The sequence below is a fragment of the Lampris incognitus genome, chromosome 6 (genome assembly GCF_029633865.1).
Source record: "Lampris incognitus isolate fLamInc1 chromosome 6, fLamInc1.hap2, whole genome shotgun sequence".
Lineage (NCBI taxonomy): Eukaryota > Metazoa > Chordata > Actinopteri > Lampriformes > Lampridae > Lampris > Lampris incognitus.
Genome location: NC_079216.1, coordinates 12,562,576 through 12,584,414, shown reverse-complemented (window position 1 = coordinate 12,584,414; position 21,839 = coordinate 12,562,576). Strand labels below are relative to the sequence as shown.

General features: G+C 42.8%; 1 protein-coding gene across 2 annotated transcripts in view; it reads left to right on the top strand.

Moving 5' to 3' along the window:
- LOC130114671 (GRAM domain-containing protein 4-like) overlaps positions 1-21,839 on the top strand; it is a 103,201-nt gene that overhangs the window by 55,560 nt on the left and 25,802 nt on the right. For both annotated transcript variants that reach the window (XM_056282534.1, XM_056282533.1), the window contains exons 4-5: positions 13,727-13,847; positions 20,899-20,957. In XM_056282534.1, coding sequence (XP_056138509.1) covers positions 13,727-13,847; positions 20,899-20,957 — 180 coding nt within the window. The remainder of the gene's footprint in view (positions 1-13,726; positions 13,848-20,898; positions 20,958-21,839) is intronic.

Below are 21,839 nucleotides of genomic sequence, written 5' to 3'. Positions count from 1 at the left end.
ATGTGGGAGAAACCGCAGGAAGGGCAACAGAGGAGGGATCCCTCCTCCAGGATGGACAAACATGCAATAGGTGTAAAATGCACAAAATATACAGAAAATAACAGAATTGTAATGTAACATCATAGATAACACAGAGCAAGGTAATGTAGAATACATACAGTTAATGCATAAAATTTAGCAACTTTGAATGTGCTGGGTAATAAACTTGTAAAGAGAGTGCAAGGCAATTTAGTGGATCTGTGTCCATCCAAGACAATGTCAGGAACCCCACAGGTGCACACAAGAGCTGGTGGGACCCCGCACCACATAACCCGCCCTTCTCAGTTTGGCCGTGCAGAGAGAATAGACTTCACATACTTACAAGAGGCAAGGCGGACTTCGACACGACATTCACACATAAAGAGAAAGAAGACGAGAGAGGTGATGAGAGTGATGCTGAAATTGTCACGGCTAAAACAAATAGTATAAAGACAATTTTAAATGAGAACAGCACAAATGATAGCATAAATCTCTAGGAGGGTGGGACTATGACCAAGGGAAAACAGGATGCGTCACAAACAGGCTCCGAAGTCATCAGCCAGTCGAAAGAGACAGCGATGATCCATGATCATCAGGTAATCCATACAGCAAGGAAAATTGGCCTGGAAAGCGAGAAAGAGAGGGACAAAGATAAAGAGAAAGAGGGGGACAGGCACACAGCATGGGCACACGTGTACTTAGATATACAAATAGAACGTTAGAATGGTGCAGTGCATTCAGAAAGTTTAGGAACATTCTTGTTGGCAGGACAAAACCAAGAGATTACTGCTAAGACCTTATAGTTTATAAAGACATTGAGACTGAGACCCTCCCAAAAGAGGATAGTTGTGACAAAGCTCAGAAGGAAACCAAACAACCAAAGAAATAAGACAACTAGTTGAAAGCTAATGAGAGCAAGAGTAGGGTGCAGGTTGAGGAGAGCCTGGAGAGGTGGAGGTATGCACCGGAGAGAAGAGGAATGAAAGTCAATAGGAACAAGACAGAATACCTATGCGTGAATGAGAGGGAGGACAGTGGAATGGTCAGGATGCAAGGAGTGGAGGTGACGAAGGCATATGAGTTTAAATACTTGGGGTCAACTGTCCAAAGTAACGGGGAGTGCAGTAGAGAGGTGAAGAAGAGAGTTCAGGCAGGGTGGAGTGGGTGGAGAAGAGTGTCAGGAGTGATTTGCGACAGAAGGGTACCAGCAAGAGTTAAAGGGAAGGTTTACAGGATGGTTGTGAGACCAGCCATGTTATATGGTTTGGAGACAGTGGCACTGACGAAAAGACAGGAGGCGGAGTTGGAGGTGGCAGAGTTGAAGATGATAAGATTTTCATTGGGAGTGACGAAGAAGGACAGGATTAGGAGTGATTATATTAGAGGGACCGATCAAGTTGGACGGTTTGGAGACAAAGCAAGAGAGGCAAGATTGAGATGGCTTGGACATGTGTGGAGGAGAGATGCAGGGTATATTGGGAGAAGGATGCTGAATATGGAACTGCCAGGAAAGAGGAAAAGAGGAAGGCCAAAGAGGAGGTTTATGGATGTGGTGAGGGAGGACATGCAGGTGGCTGGTGTGACAGGAAGACGCAGAGGACAGGGAGAAATGGAAACGGATGATCCGCTGTGGCGACCCCTAACGGGAGCAGCCAAAAGTAGTAGTAGTTGAAAGCTAATGAGAAGAGAAGGGTTTTCAGTTTAGATTTGAAAGAGTCTGCAGAGTCAGAGTCTCTGACGGTGGCTAGGAGACGATTCCAAAAAAAGGGGGCACGGGAAGAGAAGGTTCTGCAGCCTGCAGAATTCTTTTTAACTCTAGGGACAGAGAGGGGGAGGCCTGCACTTTGAAACCAGAAGGCACAAGAAGGTACGTGTATAAGACAAATATGAGGGGGCAAGCCCATTAAGTATTTTATAGGTTAAAAGTAGCACTTTAAAGTCAGATCTAGCATGAATGGGTTAATGATATGGTCAAACTTTTTAGTTTTAGTTGATATTCTAGCAGCAGCATTTTGAACATGATGAACGTTTTTAGTGCTAACACATGGCTGGCCAGAAAAAGAACAATGCAGTAATCTAATCTGGATGAAACAAAAGCTTCAATAAAATGTGGCTTCACACGTGTTTCACAAAAAAAAAAAAAGCTAGATGAAACGAAAGCATGGATAAGGATTTCAGCATCAACTATAGACAGAAAAGACTGGATTTTGGCAATGTTTCGTGGGTGGAAAAAGGAGGTCTTGAGGGACGTTTCTAATGTAAAATTCAAAAGATAGGGATGGATAAAAAATAACACCAAGTCTTTTGGCTGTGGAACTTTGGGAGATTACACAGTTGTCAAGGTATGCCATTTTTTGGTCATAAAGGTGACTTTGTCTTGCAGGACCAATGACCAGCATCTCTTTTTTTTTTTCAGAATTAAGTAATAAGAAGTTGGATGCCATCCAATTTTTCACTGCAGACAAGCATGCCTCTAATTCCCCCCCCTTTTTTTTTCTCCCCAATTGTACTTGGCCAATTATCCACTCTCCCAAGCTGTCCCGGTCACTGCTCCACCCCCTCTACCAGTCCGGGGAGGGCTGCAGAATACCACATGCCTCCGATACATGTGGAGTCGCCAGCTGCTTCTTTTCACCTGACAGTGAGGCATTTCAGCAGGGGGATGTAGCACGTGGGAGGATCATGCTATTGCCCCCAGTTCCCCCTGCCCCCTGAACTGCCCCCCTGACTGACCAGAGGAGGCGCTAGTGCAGCAACCAAACCATAGACCCACATCCGGCTTCCCCCCCCGCAGACATGGCCAATTAGGACGGCCGACCAAGCCAGAGGTAACACGGGGATTCGAACCGGAGAACCCCTGGTTGGTAGGCAATGGAATAGACTACGATGCTACCCACACACCCCATGCCTCTAGTTTTCTGATATGAGAATGATTGTCTGACTTGACAGATACAAGACAGTCTCAAAACATAAAAGTAAAGGGAAAGTCTGAGAATTCTTATAAGAAAGTGGAATCACAGGGTCTGTAGGTAAATTATTTATTTTGTAACTTATTTCATCAATTTACTGCCAAAGAATTCCAGGAAATCATGGGCAGTTGAAGGGGAGCTGGTAACAGAAGGTTGCTTTTAAGTTTAGCTAGTGTCAAAGAGAAATCTAGGCTTGTGTTTATTGACATTAATTAGGGGAAAAAATGTGCTGCTTTAGCTGCTGACAGTGCTCGCTTATAACTTAACAGTCGGGCCACGCAAGATGAAAGACTTCCAAGTTTGGATTTACGTCATTTCTGCTTAAGTTTTTTTACAGGCCAGTTTAAGAGCAAGTGTCTCGTCAATGAACCAAGGTGTTGATTTTCTTTGGTGTCTAATTTTGGTAGTTAGAGGTGCCGCTCACTCAAGAAGATTAGAAAGAGTTTCAATTATGTCTCTAGTAAAACTATCGACACGGCCACACAATACAGTGAAAGGAGCCAAGGCTTCTGGCATTCTATCACCAAGTGCTATCAGCATTGATGGGTCAGTATGACGGGTGCTGAACACGTTGGTACCACAGCTGCTGCAAGGGGAAGAAAGTGCTGCCTGAAATTTGATAAGAAAGTGGTCTGACACAGCAGATGTAAGAGGAGAGACAGTCAGATCAGAAACAACTATACCACGTGCTAGAATCAGATCAAGAGGGTTGCCACTGTGATGGATGGCATCATGCACATACTGAACAAAACCAAAGGTATCAAGTACTGCCGAAAAAGCCTCACCAAGAAGATCCGATGTTTTTAGATGGATATTGAAATCACCAATGATTAAGATAGTAGCACACGAGAAGCAAGGTCTGACAAAAATTCTGTTAAATCATTTAAGAATTGGGAGTACAGCCCAGGTGGTCAGTAGAGAAGAAGGAGGTAAAATGGCAGGATTCCATTAACTTGGACAGAGCTGTTCACGGCTGTTGCAGAGGGAGACATGATTAACACCTTAAAAGGTTCAAATTTAGCATCAGATTTTGAGCCAAGATTAAAGATAGTTATAAATTAGGGTAACACCCCCACCTTGTCTGGTAGCTCAAGTAGCATGAGCACTAGTGTAGTCAGGCAGCGAGGCATCATTTAGTGGAAAGAAAACATTTGGTTTCAGCCAAGCTTCACACAAGCCGAGCATATCAAAACTATGCTCCAAGATCAAGTCATTTACCAGCATTGCTTTGCTAGACAGTGACCGGATATTGATTAAGCCAATTTTCAGGGGTTGTGTACTTCTAGGGTTTGCTGAGATAGGCCTTTGATTAGGGCTAGCAGTGGATAAGGTTGAAGCTCAAATGTTTAATGGTAGCAACAGAGGAATTGGGAGGTACATGTTGAGGGAGAGATACAGCTGTGATTTGGTGAGGTAATTTGTGATGCACATTGGCACTGCCAGAAGTAGATGTAGTAATTAGATTGTTGTGGTTAGCTTTTAGTGTGCAAGAAAACTTGCATGTGACACAGCAGGGGAAGGAGACCTAATAAACTACACTATCAGAGTTGACCTGGCTCAACACATTGGTTTAGTAGACTTCAAACCCGCACTAAAACTGTGCCTAGCAGGTTCTCCAATTGCCTGCAGCCCACCATACCTTAAATCCCTAGTGGCAAACCTTCTGTAAACAACTATCTATATTCCCAGATAGAACAGCAATGTCTTCCCCATTAGGGTGGAACCCGTCCACTTTCAGCAGACTGGGTTTGCCCCAGAAGGAGGGTCATTTATCTAAAAATACAAAACTCTGCGCTTTACAGAACTCAGCCGGCCAGCGGTTCAGTGAAGCTAGTCTACGTACTATGAATCTCATCAGTACCCCTCACGGGCAAAGGACCAGATAGAATTAATCGATGCCGACTCATCTTTGTGGAGAGGTCACAAGTCCTGGCTATGTTCTTCTTTATGACCTCAGATTGCTTCATCCTAACATCACTGGTGCCAACACGAATAACAATGTTACTATAACTAGTGTGTGCTTCATGTGCCTCGGTACCCTGTTTCAGCCTACATGATGCCAGCACCCTAAGATTTACTTCAATGTCGGTGGCTCTGGCCCTAGGTAAACCGTGAACGCTGGCTGCTGATGCCAATCTTATCCAGCGGGTAATGGAGTCCCCTATTACTAGTATGCGTTGCTTAGCAATAAATGCAGGGGTAGAAAAGGCAGGCTGGCCAACAGGACTACCAACAGGGCTGCCAAACACAGAAAAACGGTTTGCAGTCGGAAGGGGTGCCTGCAAACTGGGTCATGCAATCAGAGGCCTGCTCAAGCGTGCACTCTTTCCCTATGTGACAAAGATAAATTTCGCATCATCTGCTGACGAGGTTATGCTAAAATTATCGCTATTGCTAGTTGACCCACTATCAGGCATGAGGTTGAAGCTATACGGAATGCGGTTAACATCTAGTATAGCAAGAGAAGAGTGGTCTAGCTCACAGACACGTCTTTCTATTAAAGACTGAAAAGACAGCAGAGTTAGCACAAGACGTAGGGCCACGGTAGGTGTATTAGCAGTGGACGTCTAAAAGCTAAGCTAAAAAGATGAGTAGCAGGTAATTTATGAGCAGGATCATGTCCCTATTTCATTGAACTTACCTTGAACTTACCTAAATGTAACCTAACTCTCTTTAACTGGACTTAACCTCAACCTCTACCTAACCCCAACCATAACCCAACACTTTACCTTAACCTAAACTTAACCAATAGCTAAATTAGTCGATAGCCAACCCCAGGGCTGAGGGAACATAGAGCTGACCCCTCTATGAGCTAGCAACACACAGACAAAACACATGAAAACAAAATTTGTCAAGATACATAGAAAAGGCAGAAAAGGAGTTACTCGATAGAGTGAATATAGTGGAAAAACTAACGATACGTTAAATGTAGTCAAGACAAGGAGTAATAAATAAAGCCGATAAAGAAAACGTAACAGAACGGGAGGTGAGGAGTAGTGGATCTCAGCCAGGACATTCAGCGGCGAGGAAGGTTTTGGCAGAACAGTCACAACTGTGCCATTTTGAATGGATCGCTGCGATTTGGAGCGGTCCCCAATGGATTTACCAGCATCAGCATAGGGGTCAGTAAATGGAATAACAAAAACAACAATCTTCCGGATCGCATCTTGAAGGTCAGCTTCCTCTTAGTATAATGGGGATCGATGACATCGTAAATATCAATATGGCAAATCGCAAGTAATTATTATTGATTTTGCTTCGACCTGTCTACTCTCCTCTTTTTCTGTCTGTGTTGCTCACTCATCCCCTGTGTTTAATTTGGTTAATTTTGTTAGGAATTGAGGTGACTAAACGCAAGAAGCAAGAAAATGAAAACAAATTCTGTGAAGACTTACTCACACAAACGCACACACACACAAACGCACACACACACACACACACATGCTACAGGACATCAGAGAAACAACTGGAGCAGAGAATCTAAATGACAGCATGAAGCAGCATGGTGGGACCCAGCTGAAAAACAGCAAATGCATAAAATGGCCATGGAGGCCGCAAAATTAGTAAAAGTTATTAGGAAGTAAGATTTTGATTAATGGTTATGAGGTTGCTATGGGGCTTAGAGTATATTCCACGGGGTGTGCGTATCCTCATTAAGTTGCCCTGGATAAGAGCATCAGCTAAATGCCCAAAAGATGACTGTAATTCATTACTCAGGATGACAACCTTTTTAGACACACGGTTTCTGTTCATTTCTAATGGAAGATTATTGTTCCACTCTTTTTTTTTGTCCTGCTTTTCTCTTATCCGTGTCGTTTCCACCCCCACGTTCATCTCTCACACCATCTCCTACACCTCGGCAGTGTTCTCTTTCCTTCCTTCTTTTATTTTTGCCTTTTACGCTAATCCGCTCTTCCTTTGCCACCGGTCCCCCGACGAGCCACTTTCCTGGCAACTGCCCCCGTGCCCCCCACCATCTAACTTCACTGTCCTCTGCCAACTGTCAGGAGCTGAAGAGCTTTCCTGAATAGTCCTTTTACGTCATGGTCACAGACTTGACGTTTTGAAAGGAAGACCCCGGGATAGTTAGCCAGGAGCCCTTTAGTCTCTGATCCCACACCACAAATGCCAAATTCTGCAGCTGCCCTGACCCACATCAGCTCTGCAGGAATGTACGACGCGTCGGCACACTGCGGTAAATGTCAGCCTTCAAACAGCCTACCTTGTTCTGAGCCTTAAAGTCCTGTTTTAATGAAAAATAAAATTGAAGTCCGCCACTAAGGTAAAACGTTTTTAATCATTATTGGTGTGACGTGACATCTGGAGACTACTGGGGTGAGCTGTCTTGTCTTAAAATATTTTTGTTACATTTGAGAAAACTTGGGGGAAAAAAGGCAAACTGAATCAGAATCAAATGAAATGATCTCATTTCAGCAGGTTTTTTACTGCCATGCATTTTTTGGGAAATGAGATTTTAAACCCATCTTTCGGAATAAGGTGCATAATCCTACGAACAGGGCGGCACGGTTAAGCAGTTGTTAGTGCGGTCGCCTCACAGCAAGAAAGTCCTGGATGCACCCTGGGGTTGTCCAACCTTGGGGGTCGTCCCGGGTTGTCCTCCGTGTGGAGTTTGCATGTTCTCCCCGTATCTCTGTGTGTTTCCTCCCACAGTCCAAAGACATGTAGATCAGGTGAATCGGCCGTACTAAATTGTCCCTAGGTGTGAATGTGTCGGCCCTGTGATGGACTGGTGGCCTGTCCAGGGTGTCTCCCCACCTGCCGCCCAATGACTGCTGGGATAGGCTCCAGTATCCCGTGACCCTAATTAGGATAAGTGGCTTGGATAATGGATGGATGGATGGATCATACAGTGTTGTGGTCTATTATTAAATTGTCTTTAGATCAAGATGTTATTTATTTACATAGAAACAAGTGAAACTGCATTGGAAACAAATTGAGCTTTAGCGAAGGTTCAGTCAGGAAGGCCATCTTTTGTGTGCATAGGCCTGTACGCACATTCCTTATCTTATCCTTCCATTCTCATCTCTCGCACATGCTCACTCAGGATTGCTGTCGTCGTCTGGGGCTGTCACTTGAGCTATCAGCTATTCGCATCACCTGTTCTAATCTATCCAATAGGACAGCGGCACACCTGCATCATTAACCTATCATCTTGCTGCTGTCTTTTTTAAATATCTTTCTCCGCCTCCACTGCATTCGTGCTGCTGTTATACGTGCCCCTCCACCTCCCCATCACCGCCTAGTCCTCACAGATAATCAGTTTCACCTCCTCATCAGCCTGGTCATCGCAGCAGAAGTCACCAGCCACCACCAGTGTCTGGACTGCGTGGGGGGATTCATTATGTTGCTGCTCAGGGCTAATGCCCCTCGATTAAACATCTCCCTGTTGAGTCTAAGCACCAAAGACTTCCTGGACATGTATTCATTTCCACTAAGTCATCTGTTATGATAAGTAATTATCTTTCCTTCATTCGCTATTTCTCTCCTGACTGAAATAATATTCAACCCCTTTAGGTAATTTCCCCCCCCCCACATTTTGTTGTTGGTTTCGATCCTATACATGGCTTTTGATCGATGAGGAGCAGCATTGAGTAATGTCACCCATGATGCATTTTAAAGTCAGTTCTGATATGCATTTTGTTTGTTTGTGGCACGGTTGTTCTCCTTCTCATTTCAGATTTATTTCCAAGTCTCGCAGGCTTTCTTTATCCACAGTACCGGTTTAAATATTAATTTATTCATGTCTTTGAGAGTTTTATCATTTATATGAGTGGCAAAATGACAAGAAAAGGGCTCGTCATTTCTCAGGGAAATGTCATTTCCCTTTTTGGGAACATACTTCATCCCCTCCTCTTCAGTCCCGAGCTCTGTTGCAGTGATGAAGTAGGTCGAGGTGTTAGTGCCAGACCATTCATTTTTAATGAGCGCTAACAGGTGCTAAACGAGACAGTCTCTGTGGCACCAAATTTATCTTCTCTTTGTCCCTTTCTTTTTCTCTGCCGCCGTTGCCATTAGAGGAAAGGTCATGAAGATGCTTAAATCAGTTGGTTTATTGCCTTTGGCAAGATCTAACATTAAAAGATGACTTTCAATAGGAATGTATGGGTATTGTCCCGGTCCCTTGTGGTCATATACGTTTTAACTCAGTTGACTTAATCTTTTCTTCCAATCTGTTGCTGTTGGCAAAAGAAAAAAAGAAAAGTAAAAAGAAGAAGAAGAAGATCTCAAAGCTGGAGCCACTATGTTGAAAGTGAATCAAATTTATATGGACAGGTTCATTTGGACGTGCTTTACAGAGCAACAAATTGACATGATTTGTTTTAAAGAAAGGGTCATTGTCAGGCATCCAGGTAGCATAGTGGTTTATTCTGTTGCCTACCAACACAGGGATTGCTGGTTCAAATCCCTGTGTTACCTCCAGCTTGATTGGGGGTCCCTACAGACACAATTGGCTGTGTGCAGGTGGGAAGCCAGATATGGGTATGTGTCCTAGTTGCTGCACTAGCGCCTCCTCTTGCCTGTCGGGGTGCCTCTTTGGGGGGGGGGGGGGCTGGGGGGAATAGCATGATCCTCCCACGCACTATGTTCCCCTGGCAAAACTCCTCACTCTCAGGTGAAAAGAAGCGGCTGGCGACTCCACATGTATCAGAGGAGGCATGTGATAGTCTGCAGCCCTCCCTGGATTGGCAGAGGGGGTGGAGCAGCGACGGGTGGAGTAGCGACTGGGACAGCTCGGAAGAGTGGGGTGATTGGCCAGGAACTATTGGGGAGGAAATGGGGGGGGGGTCAAAAAACAAGAAAAGAAAGGGTCGTTGTTCATTTGTGGGTAAACCTGATGAACTCAGTGATAGACCTAGTCGTTAAACCTTATTTGGGAGGGACGCTGATGTTGCCACCGATTTGGCCTTCCATTTCCCGTACGGCTCAATATGTAGAGCGTGGCATGAATGCTGCTTGGAATAGGGGCTCCGTTCATGTTGCACCAATCCGTGCTAAATGCACTTCAAGATCAAGATACAGACACACACAGCAGTTCACACAACTGAGATTTAAGGCAGCAACGACAAGAAACACAAAATAGTGTGTGTGTGTGTGTGTGTGTGTGTGTGCGTGTGTGTTGGGGTGTTGTGGTGTTAGTCAAGTGTGTCTGTGGTTGTTTATTAATGCAGAGGGGAAATTGGAATCCAATCCCTCACACACTGTCCTTATTAAGTGCAGTCACAAACGTGAGAGATGCTCACTAGACCAGAAATACTCTGACCTAGAATTTTGGTCAGTGTTTGGTAGAATAGATACCAACAGCCATGATCAGGCAATGACCATGATCATGATCAGGGGTAGTCCAACCTTGGGGGTTGTCCCGGGTCATCCTCTGTGTGGAGTTTGCACGTTCTCCTCGTGTTTGCACGGGTTTCCTCCGGGAGCTCCGGTTTCCTCCCACAGTCCAAAGACATGTAGGTCAGGCGAATCGGCCGTACTAAATTGTCCCTAGGTATGTGTGTGTCGACCCTGTGATGGCCTGGCAGCCTGTCCAGGCTGTCTCCCCGCCTGCCGCCCGATGCCTGCTGGGATACGCTCCAGCTTCCCCGCGACCCTGAGAGCAGGATAAGCGGTTTGGATAATGGGTGGATGGATGATCAGGCTATTTGATACCCCCACCGTTGCTGTTTATTTAATCTACAGTTGGTCTTATATTCTTGCATATTCCTTGATAGTGAACTGTTTTGGTTAGTTGGAGATCAAATCCAAACTGAATTAAATGTTGTGGATTTACTACCAGAGCAGGAAATGAAACTAATGGAATTGTAATGGACTCAAGTCAGTTGGAATTGAAATGAAAAGACCCCTATATAAACTAGAGGGAGATATTGTAATTCTTTAATGGTGTGCATATGAGTCAGATTTTACACCAAATAAGCTAGATACTAGATTTAAGGACCGGGCAGCTAAAGGAATAACAGCTCTGTGCAATATAATGAAAGAAGGAACACTGCTCAGTTTTGAAACGCTTAAAAAGAGACACTTATTTGAAAAACAAGACTTTTATCGGTATCTGCAGATGCGACATTATGTTAATATGAAGATGAAAAATGTGACCGAGGCAAGTTCTTGCCTGGTAGAACTGTTTAGAAAAGCATATAATTCAGATACTGATAGCAGAATCATTTCATGCATATATAAGGGTCTGTTAAATCTTAAAATGCATTCGACTTTATGCATTAAAACAAAATGGGAGAAGGAAGGAGGGACAATTATATCTGAGGAAGAATGGACAGCAATATGGAGGTATCAACGGAAGTGTACTAGTTCGCAGAAATGGAGGGGGTTTGGCTGGAAAAACCTGATAAGGTATTTTCATTACACCCTCTCGTAAATCCCATTATGATAATAACCTTTCTGTTTGCTGGAGAAACTGTGGAAACCAAAATGCAAACCACTACCATATCTTCTGGGATTGCCCTGTTATCAAAGACTGTTGGAGAGCGATACACAATGCCCTACAAGGTATTTTTAAATGTGAAATACTCCTAGATAGTAAGACCATATATTTTGGGTATATACCCCAAGAATGGTTGAAAGGAGATAAACATTTAATGGATATACTGCTGGTGGCAAGGAAAAAGACTCTTACCAGGAAATGGTTATCACAGGAGAGCCCAACTTTAAACACATGGATGGAAATTACAATGGACATTTATAAAATGGAGAGGATAACAGCATCTGTCAATCATGAATTGGAACAACAAAAATGGTTTGACTACATATGTAGCACCCCATAGGCCTGACTTTATTTTCACAAACCAGTGACTATGTTGTAAAGAAAAAAATCACTCCCTACCTCTACATATTTTTTTTCCTGTGTTCTGTTCTTTCTTTTCTGTAAGTGGATAAAAATAAATTTTATATAAAAAAAAAGAAAAGTAACAGCATATAGAGCAAAGATGTTCCCAAAAATACTTTCTTAAATGAACCTGGTAAAGAATATTCACACCTATTTAATTTGTCAGACCAGCCTGATGAAGGTGTGAGGTTCCTCTCTTGTTCCTCAAGAGGTTCCTCTCTTGTTTTTCAAATAAAAGAATATCCACACCTATTTAATTTGTCAATCCAGCCTGATGAAGGAGGAGTATAGAGAAGACCAGAAGGAGCTACACTGTGTCTTTGTAGATTTAGAGAAAGCATACGAATGGGTGCCGAGAGAGGAGGTGTGGTATTGTATGAGGAAGTTGGGAGTTGCAGAGAAGTATGTAGGAGTGGTGCAGGATATGTATGAGGGAAGTGTGACGATGGTGATGTGTACAGTTGGGATGACAGATGGGTTCAAGGTTGAGGTGGGATTACGTCAAGGATCGGCTCGGAGCCCTTTCTTGTTTGCAATGGTGATGGACAGGTTGACGGACGACATCAGGCAGGAGTCTCCATGGACGATGATGGTCGCGGATGACATTGTGATCTGTAGCAAGAGTAGGGAGCAGGTTGAGGAGAGCCTGGAGAGGTGGAGGTATGCACTGGAGAGAAGAGGAATGAAAGTCAGTAGGAGCAAGACGGAATACCTATGCGTGAATGAGGGAGGACAGTGGAATGGTCAGGATGCAAGGAGTAGAGGTGACGAAGGTATATGAGTTTAAATACTTGGGGTCAACTGTCCAAAGTAACGGGGAGGGCAGGAGAGAGGTGAAGAAGAGAGTGCAGGCAGGGTGGAGTAGGTGAAGAAGAGGGTCAGGAGTGATTTGTGACAGAAGGGTACCAACAAGAGTTAAAGGGAAGGTTTAAAAGATGGTTGTGAGACCAGCTATGTTGTATGGTTTGGAGACAGTGGCACTGACGAAAAGACAGGAAGTGGAGCTGGAGGTGGCAGAGTTGAAGATGCTAAGATTTTCACTGGGAGTGATGAAGAAGGACAGGATTAGGAACGAGTATATTAGAGGGACCGCTCAAGTTGGACGGTTTGGAGACAATGCAAGAGAGGCAAGATTGAGATGGTTTGGACATGTGTGTAGGGAGGAGAGATGCTGGCTATATTGGGAGAAGGATGCTGAATATGGAGCTGCCAGGGAAGAGGAAAAGAGGAAGGCCAAAGAGGAGGTTTATGGATGTGGTGAGGGAGGACATGCAGGTTGCTGGTGTGACAGAGGAAGATGCAGAAGACAGGAAGAGATGGAAACTGATGATCCACTGTGGCGACCCCTAACGGGAGCAGCCGAAAGTGGTAGTAGCAGCCTGATGAAGGTGTGTCATGGAATCTCTGTGGATGCATTGTTGTCCCAAAGCAAAACACCAAAATATGAAAGTCATTCTGGATGTTTAGCTGTTTTTACCAAGATTATTCATTTAGGGACGTGTCTTTGGTTTCCAGGTTTGAGCTGTAGAATGGGTCACTTGCTGACTCCTGCAAGAACTGATGATGTGCTGACAGACTGTACAATTATTAATGCCGCAAATGATGCAGAGATGATGCTGTGCTTTGGTTAATTCATTGCGGTTTTAGTTCTCGTTTATGTTTGTTTTTTTCTGTTTCCTTTTTGGTCTTTTGTACTTTATCATTTGTATTTATGTTCCTTAAAGAAACTCAATAAAAACTTTAAAGAAAAGAGAAAAGACCCCGATTAACCTCGAAACAATTTAAGATGTGCCAGCCTCTTGGCTCACGCATAAAACATAATGCTCCCCTGACTCCGAGCCTCACGTTTTATGGCCTTTATCGATTTGTTTTTCAGAGGAGGAGTTGAGAAAGCTGCGGGAGGAAACCAACGTGGAGACCCTCAAGCAGGAGCTGGAGAGGGAGCGATCCAAACGCCTCGACCTGGAGCAGAGGATGAATGAAGTCCTGAAAACAAGGTAATATGCCCCCGAAAAATGTTCTATTCTTTCCGGAGACTCGACTCATAACCAGACAGACAGATAGCTCACTATGTGGTCAGATGTCTACCACTGGTACTCCTGGTGCAGTTTGCCAGATTCCCTGTTTGTGTGTGTGTGTGTATGCGTGCGTATATGATCTACGTAAAATATAGCTGTGGTCTTCTATGAGTATGTACACAAGGAAATCAATGACCTGATTATTGGGAATAATCGGATAAAAGCAATACTTCTAATAAGGTGTTTGCATTGTGTGAAATAACACAATTTCTGTAAAACCCAGTCATGTATCATTCTTTAAATAATCCCTGATACATTCGCTTTTCCAATACTTGCTGTTGTCACTGGCATTCAGGGTACTGACTACTACCATTGATGATTCCACCGAAATAATTTAATTCCTTGCAACAAATATGGATTTAGCTGGATGTGACATTACTGGCAGAAGGCTAAAAGCTAACCAGCTAGCTAATTAGCTGCTAACACTTAAAATATCAACAAAATAACAGTAATAATATGATATGTACACTGTCTGCGCCATTTCCCCGCGACACAGCAAAATATGCAGCCTCTCTTTAGGAGTTAATTTGCAATCTGCCACATTAAATGATAAAACTCCTGATGGTGTGCGATGTTGAGAATGATAGGTTACGCCATGCTTGATTTTCAGCATCAGGGTCACAGTGGCATTGTGCAGCTCTATTGGTCAAATGGATTTACATCATACGAATTTCCTGGTCAGAGTTCACCAAGCTTGAACTTTGGTACAGGCCGTAGAGACAAAAATTCTTTGCAGATGGATACAGATACATTTTCTTGCTCTAGGGAAATGTTTGAATCGAAGTCAATGGAACAAAAAAGTGTGGTGTGACTGCCCCTTAATCCTAACATTTCAAACACAATATTATCTATTCAAAGTTATATGGTAATTTGACACATCACATGATTGGAAAGTGACATTAACTCTTCCCTTACGTCTGTTAGCGATTGTGTTGTGGGATGCATTTTTTGTTTAACCATGGAGTCAGACATTAACAATTGAGGATGGTTATGCAATACGTATCATTGAAAATACAGAAAACAGAAATGTACATCCAAAAAAGTATATGCAATAGATTGGATTAACTATTTAACCCCTAAAATTTCAGAAATAATGCTGTCAGGGGAGCAGGGGAGCTTGTGTCTCATCCAGGGGAGCTCCCTCTACAGCTATATTCAGTACTATACCATTTCCCCATTATAGCTTACACAAGGCTCAGTTTTGTGAAGAGAATTTTAGTAGGTAGCTCCCTCAGATCATATAGTTTAAGGCACCAAGGCACTCTTGATTCAGGCGGAATTTATATATATGGGTTTTTTAAATAAGTTTTTTTTAACTACCTGTCCTCCCAACTATGCCCCAACACCACCCCAATATATAATTCACATAAATTACCTTGTTATATTTTTAATGTACGCCATTTCAACAGTGTCCTGGCCCTTAAATGCTTTTCAAAACAAACCCCAGTCTCATTGGTTGTAATGTTTTCTACCCCTCCATTGGTTGCTGTGCATCATAAGTACCTACCCCACCGGCTGTTATAATTTGAATGTTTCCTTATCTGATTGGTCGCTGTCGGGGCGTGACGCTGGGCAACGTAACTGTATGATTCTTTGTGAACAAAAACATTAGCAGCTGATGCGTGCGAGACACACGAAACAGGCCTGTACTGCTATGTATTAAAATCTTTTTTCCTGTATCCGTGTTGATATATATATATATAGCGTTTTTTCCCAAAGCTGTCAATGGTGTTGTTGTAAGTGCTCGACTATATTCTGCTCCTCATTACTTGATATATATATATATATATATATATATATATATATATATATATATAGTGTGTGTATATATATATATATATACACACATACAGTGTTGGGAGGGTTACTTTTAAAATGTATTCCGCTACAGATTACAGAATACATGTCATGAAATGTAATTTGTAACATATTCCGTTAGATTACTCAATGTGAGTAACATATTCTAAATACCTTGTATTACTTTAATATTTTCTTACATTTTGTGTAACAGTCTATGTAGCATTCACACAATAATACTTACTTGTGTAGACTATTCTGTTTCTTCTATTGTATCAGCTGGCTGAATGCATTTGAGTCACCTTAAATATATATTAACAAAGGCTAGAAGAGTATGTAAACACCAAAGATCTATGATTTTTTTATCTGGTTAAAAAAAAGAAAGAAAGAAAAGAACTTTTCCATGTCCTTTTCTTTATTTCCATAGCTGTTAGAATGAAAAACCTTAGACAAAGATGAAAATTATAGCACACTGTTTTACTGAATGTACTGTTGAACTAACATTTAGGCATCACTTTCACTGCATTTTGTGTCGCAATCCTCTTAAAATAAAAATGGCACGAAAGAAAAAAAAATTAAGTAATCCATTAATTTCAAGAATGTAACTGTATTCTGAATACCATGAATTTAAATTGTAACTTTATTTGAATACAGTTACTCATATTTTGTATTCTAAATACGTAACGGAGTTACATGTATTCCATTACTCCCCAGCACTGTATAAATATATAAAACTTTTTATAAAGAAACACTCAACGGTAGGGAAAGTGCTCAACAAATAAGGAGAAAAATAATCCAGTGAGTCAAGCAAATTTTTTATGAGACAGTACAAGCCTGTTTCATGCCATAAGCAATCAGCTGTCAATGAAGAATTTCCTTGAGTCACTGGATTATATATACATCTACGACTACTACTGCTACTACTTTCAGCTGCTCCCGTTAGGGGTCGCTACAGCGGATCATCCGTTTCCATCTCTTCCTGTCTTCTGCATCTTCCTCTGTCACACCAGCCACCTGCATGTCTTCCCTCACCACATCCATAAACCTCCTCTTTGGCCTTCCTCTTTTCCTCTTCCCTGGCAGCTCCATATTCAGCATCCTTCTCCCAATATACCCAGCATCTCTCCTCCACACATGTCCAAACCATCTCGATCTTGCCTCTCTTGCTTTGTCTCCAAACCGTCCAACCTGAGCTGTCCCTCTAATATACTCGTTCCTAATCCTGTCCTTATTCATCACTCCCAGTGAAAATCTTAGCATCTTCAACTCTGCCACCTCCAGCTCCACCTCCTGTCTTTTTGTCAGTGTCACTGTCTACAAACCATATAACATAGCTGGTCTCACAACCATCTTGTAAACCTTTCCTTTAACTCTTACTGGTACTCTTCTGTCACAAATAACTCCTGACACTCTTCTCTACCCACTCCACCCTGCCTGCACTCTCTTCTTCACCTCTCTACTGCACTCCCTGTTACTTTGGACAGTTGACCCCAAGTATTTAAACTCATGCCTTCATCACCTCCACTCCTTACATCCTGACCATTCCACTGTCCTCCCTCTCATTCATGCATAGGTATTCCGTCTTGCTCCTACTGACTTTCATTCCTCTTCTCCCCTGTGCATACCTCCACCTCTCCAGGCTCTCCTCAATCTGCACCCTACTCTCACTACAGCTCATAATGTCATCTGCGAATATCATAGACCACTGAGACTTCTGCCTGATCTTGTCCGTCAATCTGTCGATCACCACTGCAAACAAGAAAGGGCTCAGAGCCGATCCTTGACGTAATCCCACCTCCACCTTGAACCCATCTGTCATTCCAACCACACACCTCACCATTGTCACACATCTCTCATACATATCCTGCACCACTCCTACATACTTCTGTGCAACTCCCGACTTCCTCATAACAATACCACACCTCCTCTCCCAGCACCCTGTCGTATGCTTTCTCTAAATCTACAAAGACACAATGTAACTCCTCTGGCCTTCTCTATACTTCTCAATCAACATTCTCAAAGCAAACATTGCATCTATGGTGCTCTTTCGTGGCGTGAAACCATACTGCTGCTCGCTGATCGTCACCTCTCCTCTTTACCTAGCTTCTATTACTCTTTCTCATATCTTCATGCTGTGGCTGATCAACTTTATACCTCTGTACTTGCCACAGTTCTGCACATCGCCCTTGTTCTTGAAAATCGGTACCAGTATATGCTTCTTCTCATATACACACACACACATATATATATATTTAAAATCCAGTGATAGTGATTCAAGTAAATTCTTTAATGGACTTTACAAGCCTGTTTCATGCCACAAGCAATCATCAGCTGTCTATAAAGCTACACAGGAAAGAACATAACATATTAACTGCCTCGTCATGCACATCACGTGCATAACGTCCAATGGGGAAGGGGGAGATGCCGACATTAAAATATTATAAATATAATATTATGAATATAACAATATAGACATAGAAATTATAAATATTAAAATATTTAAAAAATATATAAGGGTGGCACGGTGGCAAAGTGGTTAGCGCGGTCGCCTCACAGCAAGGAGGTTCTGGATTCGAGCCCCGGGGTAGTCCAACCCTGGGGGGTTGTCCTGGGTCGTCCTCTGTGTGGAGTTTGCATGTTCTCCCCATGTCTGCGTGGGTTTCCTCTGGGTGCTCCAGTTTCCTCCCACAGTCCAAAGACATGTAAGTCAGGTGAATCGGCCGTACTTAATTGTCGCTAGGTATGAATGTAAGTGTGTGTGTATGTCGGCCCTGTGTGATGGCCTGGCGGCCTGTCCAGGGTGTCTCCCCCGCCTGCTGCCCAATGACTGATGGATAGGCTCCAGCATCTCCGTGGCCCTGAGAGCAGGATAAGTGGTTTGGATAATGGATGGTTATTGTTATCTTCATCAGCTTCATGTTCATCTTAATTGGTCATACTATGTGTAGTTGCAGTAGCACCATTTATAATGATTCAGGCCTCTATTCCGGCTCTATTTTTATTGTTGTTCTAGTAGTGATCATCTTAGCAGTAGTAGTAATAATAGTAGTAGTAAGAAGCATACTGGTATTGATTTTCAAGAATAAGGGCGATGTGAAGAACTGTAGCAAGTACAGATGTATAAAGTTGATCAGCCACAGCATGAAGATATGGGAAAGAGTAATAGAAGCTAGGTTAACAGGAGAGGTGATGATTAGCGAGCAACAGTATGGTTTCATGCTAGGCAAGAGCTTTACGGATATGAAGTTTGCTTCGAGAATGTTGATTGAGAAGTATAGAGAAGGCCAGAAGGAGTTACACTGTGTCTTTGTGGATTTAGAGAAAGCATATGACAGGGTGCCGAGAGAGGAGGTGTGGTATTGTATGAGGAAGTCAGGAGTGGCAGAGAAGTATGTAGGAGTGGTGCAGGATATGTATGAGGGCAGTGTGACGATGGTGAGGTGTGCAGTTGGAATGACGGATGGGCTAAAGGTGGAGGTGGGATTACATCAAGGATCGGCTCTGAGCCCTTTCTTGTTTGCAATGGTGATGGACACGTTGACGGATGAGATCAGGCAGGAGTCTCCATTGACTATGATGTTTGCGGATGACATTGTGATCTGTAGCGAGAGTAGGGAGCAGATTGAGGAGAGCCTGGAGAGGTGGAGGTATGCACTGGAGAGAAGAGGAATGAAAGTCAGTAGGAGCAAGATGGAATACCTATGCGTGAATGAGAGGGAGGACAGTGGAATGGTCAGGATGCAAGGAGTAGAGATGATGAAGGCCTATGAGTTTGAATGCTTGGGGTCAACTGTCCAAAGTAACAGGGAGTGCAGAAGAGAGGTGAAGAAGAGAGTGCAAGCAGGGTGGAGTGGGTGGAGAAGAGTGTCAGGAGTGATTTGCGACAGAAGGGTACCAGCAAGAGTTAAAGGGAAGGTTTACAAGATGGTTGTGAGACCAGCTATGTTGTATGGTTTGGAGACAGTGGCACTGATGAAAAGACAGGAGGCAGAGCTGGAGGTGGCAGAGATGAAGATGCTAAGATTTTCACTGGGAGTGATGAAGAAGGACAGGATTAGGAACGATTATATTACAGGGACAGCTCAGGTTGGACGGTTTGGTGACAAAGCAAGAGGCACCTTGAATAATAGAAACGAATTGGCCACCGGCTGTGGACACCGAAAAAAATATCTCCTTTGTAACTATAAGTAAAATGTTTTTATTCTCTCCCCCCTCCCATTAGAAGATACACATGTGACATTTATTAGATGTTGTATTTTTTAAAAATAGTTTAACTGCCTGCCCTTCCAACTGTGCTCCAACACCACCCCACTATATGATACACATGAATTACCCAATTTGACGTTACCTTATTATATTCTAAATGTAGGCTATTTCAACAGTGCCCTGGTCATTTAAATACTTTTTCAAAACAAGCCCCAACCCCTTACTCCACCGGTTGTAATGTTTTCTACCCCACCATTGGTTGCTGTGCATCGTAACTACCTACCCCATTGGTTGTAATAGTTTAAATGTTTTCTCCTCTCATTGGTTGCTGTCCACCAAAATTAGGGGCGTGACGTGGGGAAATGTATACTGTTGTGTTTTCAAATCAAATCAATTTTATTTGTATAGCCCAATATCACAAATTACAAGTTTGCCTCAGTGGGCTTAACAGCAACTCTCATCGGATAAGGAACAACTCCCTAAAAAAAACCCTTTAACAGGGAGAACAAATAGGAAGAAACCTCAGGGAGAGCAACAGAGGAGGGATCTCTCTCCCAAGACGGACAACGTGCAAGGTTTCTCTGTTGAACCACATTAGCAGCTGAGTGCTCGACGCATGAAACAAGCTTGTACTGCTATGTATTAAAAGTTTTTTTCCTATATATATATATATGTATATATATATATGTATGTGTGTGTGTGTGTGCATATAAATATATGTGCATAAATAAATAAATATATATAGACAGCTGATGATTGTTTTTGGCATGAAACAGGCTTGTACTGTCTCATAAAGAATTTACTTGACTTACTGGATTATATATATAGACATTAATCGTATATGCTGCAACCTGCTTGACTGTAGTGGACGTCTCTTTTACCTGATGTCCCCCATACACATTGAATGTTTTTTTTTTGCTTTTATCTTTTATTCAGGAACTTTGTCCTGTGCTTTCCCCTTTTCTAGACCTGAAGACTCACCTCCTCAGCCGCCCAAAGCACCACCTCCCACTGTCAATGGTACAGGTAAGCTGGATCAACCCTCTTGCAGATGTAGAGCTTTCATTTTCCCTATATGTTTGCTAAGCTAAAGTTGCACTTTAGCACTCTTCCCAAGAGGACTTTTTAGAAAAGTCAAGTCATGCTGTCTCTCATCCATCGGAAGCTGCCAGGTCTGCTGTGGTTGCCAGCTTGGCTGAGAGTCAGTTTTAGTTATTGCAAATTGCAACCAATTAGGAAGCAGTTCCTGATCGGAACTGGAACAGATACACAGATCCACTCCCAAATAAACAAGGCTGCTCCTCTTTACCAATTCCTTTCAATTCTTTCCTTTAAATTTTCCGGCATTGCTCGTTTTAATGATGCTTTTAGCATTTCCCTACTAATAATAGTGTGATTGATATTTCAGATGCTATATTGCACAAAGATACCACTTTTACCACTGTTTCTGCATGTTGTAGTTTTAAGAGACAAACACTTAATTGCAAACACTGAAATTGCGATACTAAATACTAACTTCCGCTCGCTGTCACAATCCCAGGATAAATAGTCGGCACAGCATCAAACTTCAAAAGTTCTTATGAGAACCCAGTGACTTTTGCATTAGATAATGGAAATAGCATTGCAGATACACAGTCTCTCCGGGATTGTAGGCATGCGAGTCTGATGCCTGTTAATAAATTACAACCATTTCAGCAGTATAGTGGGATTTTTTTGGTAGATAGTGGAATGAAGCTCCAGGGTCCGGTTTACATCCATAAACTGCACACTCTACACATGTCACATGTTTGCTGTCAAAACTTTCACTATGCTAATGCTAACTTGCTCTCTACTGACAAGTCCCATCTGCGCAGGAGGTTTCAGGTTTCTGTGCCCGCCCAGCATTTGCATATTAGACAGCGATTGGCT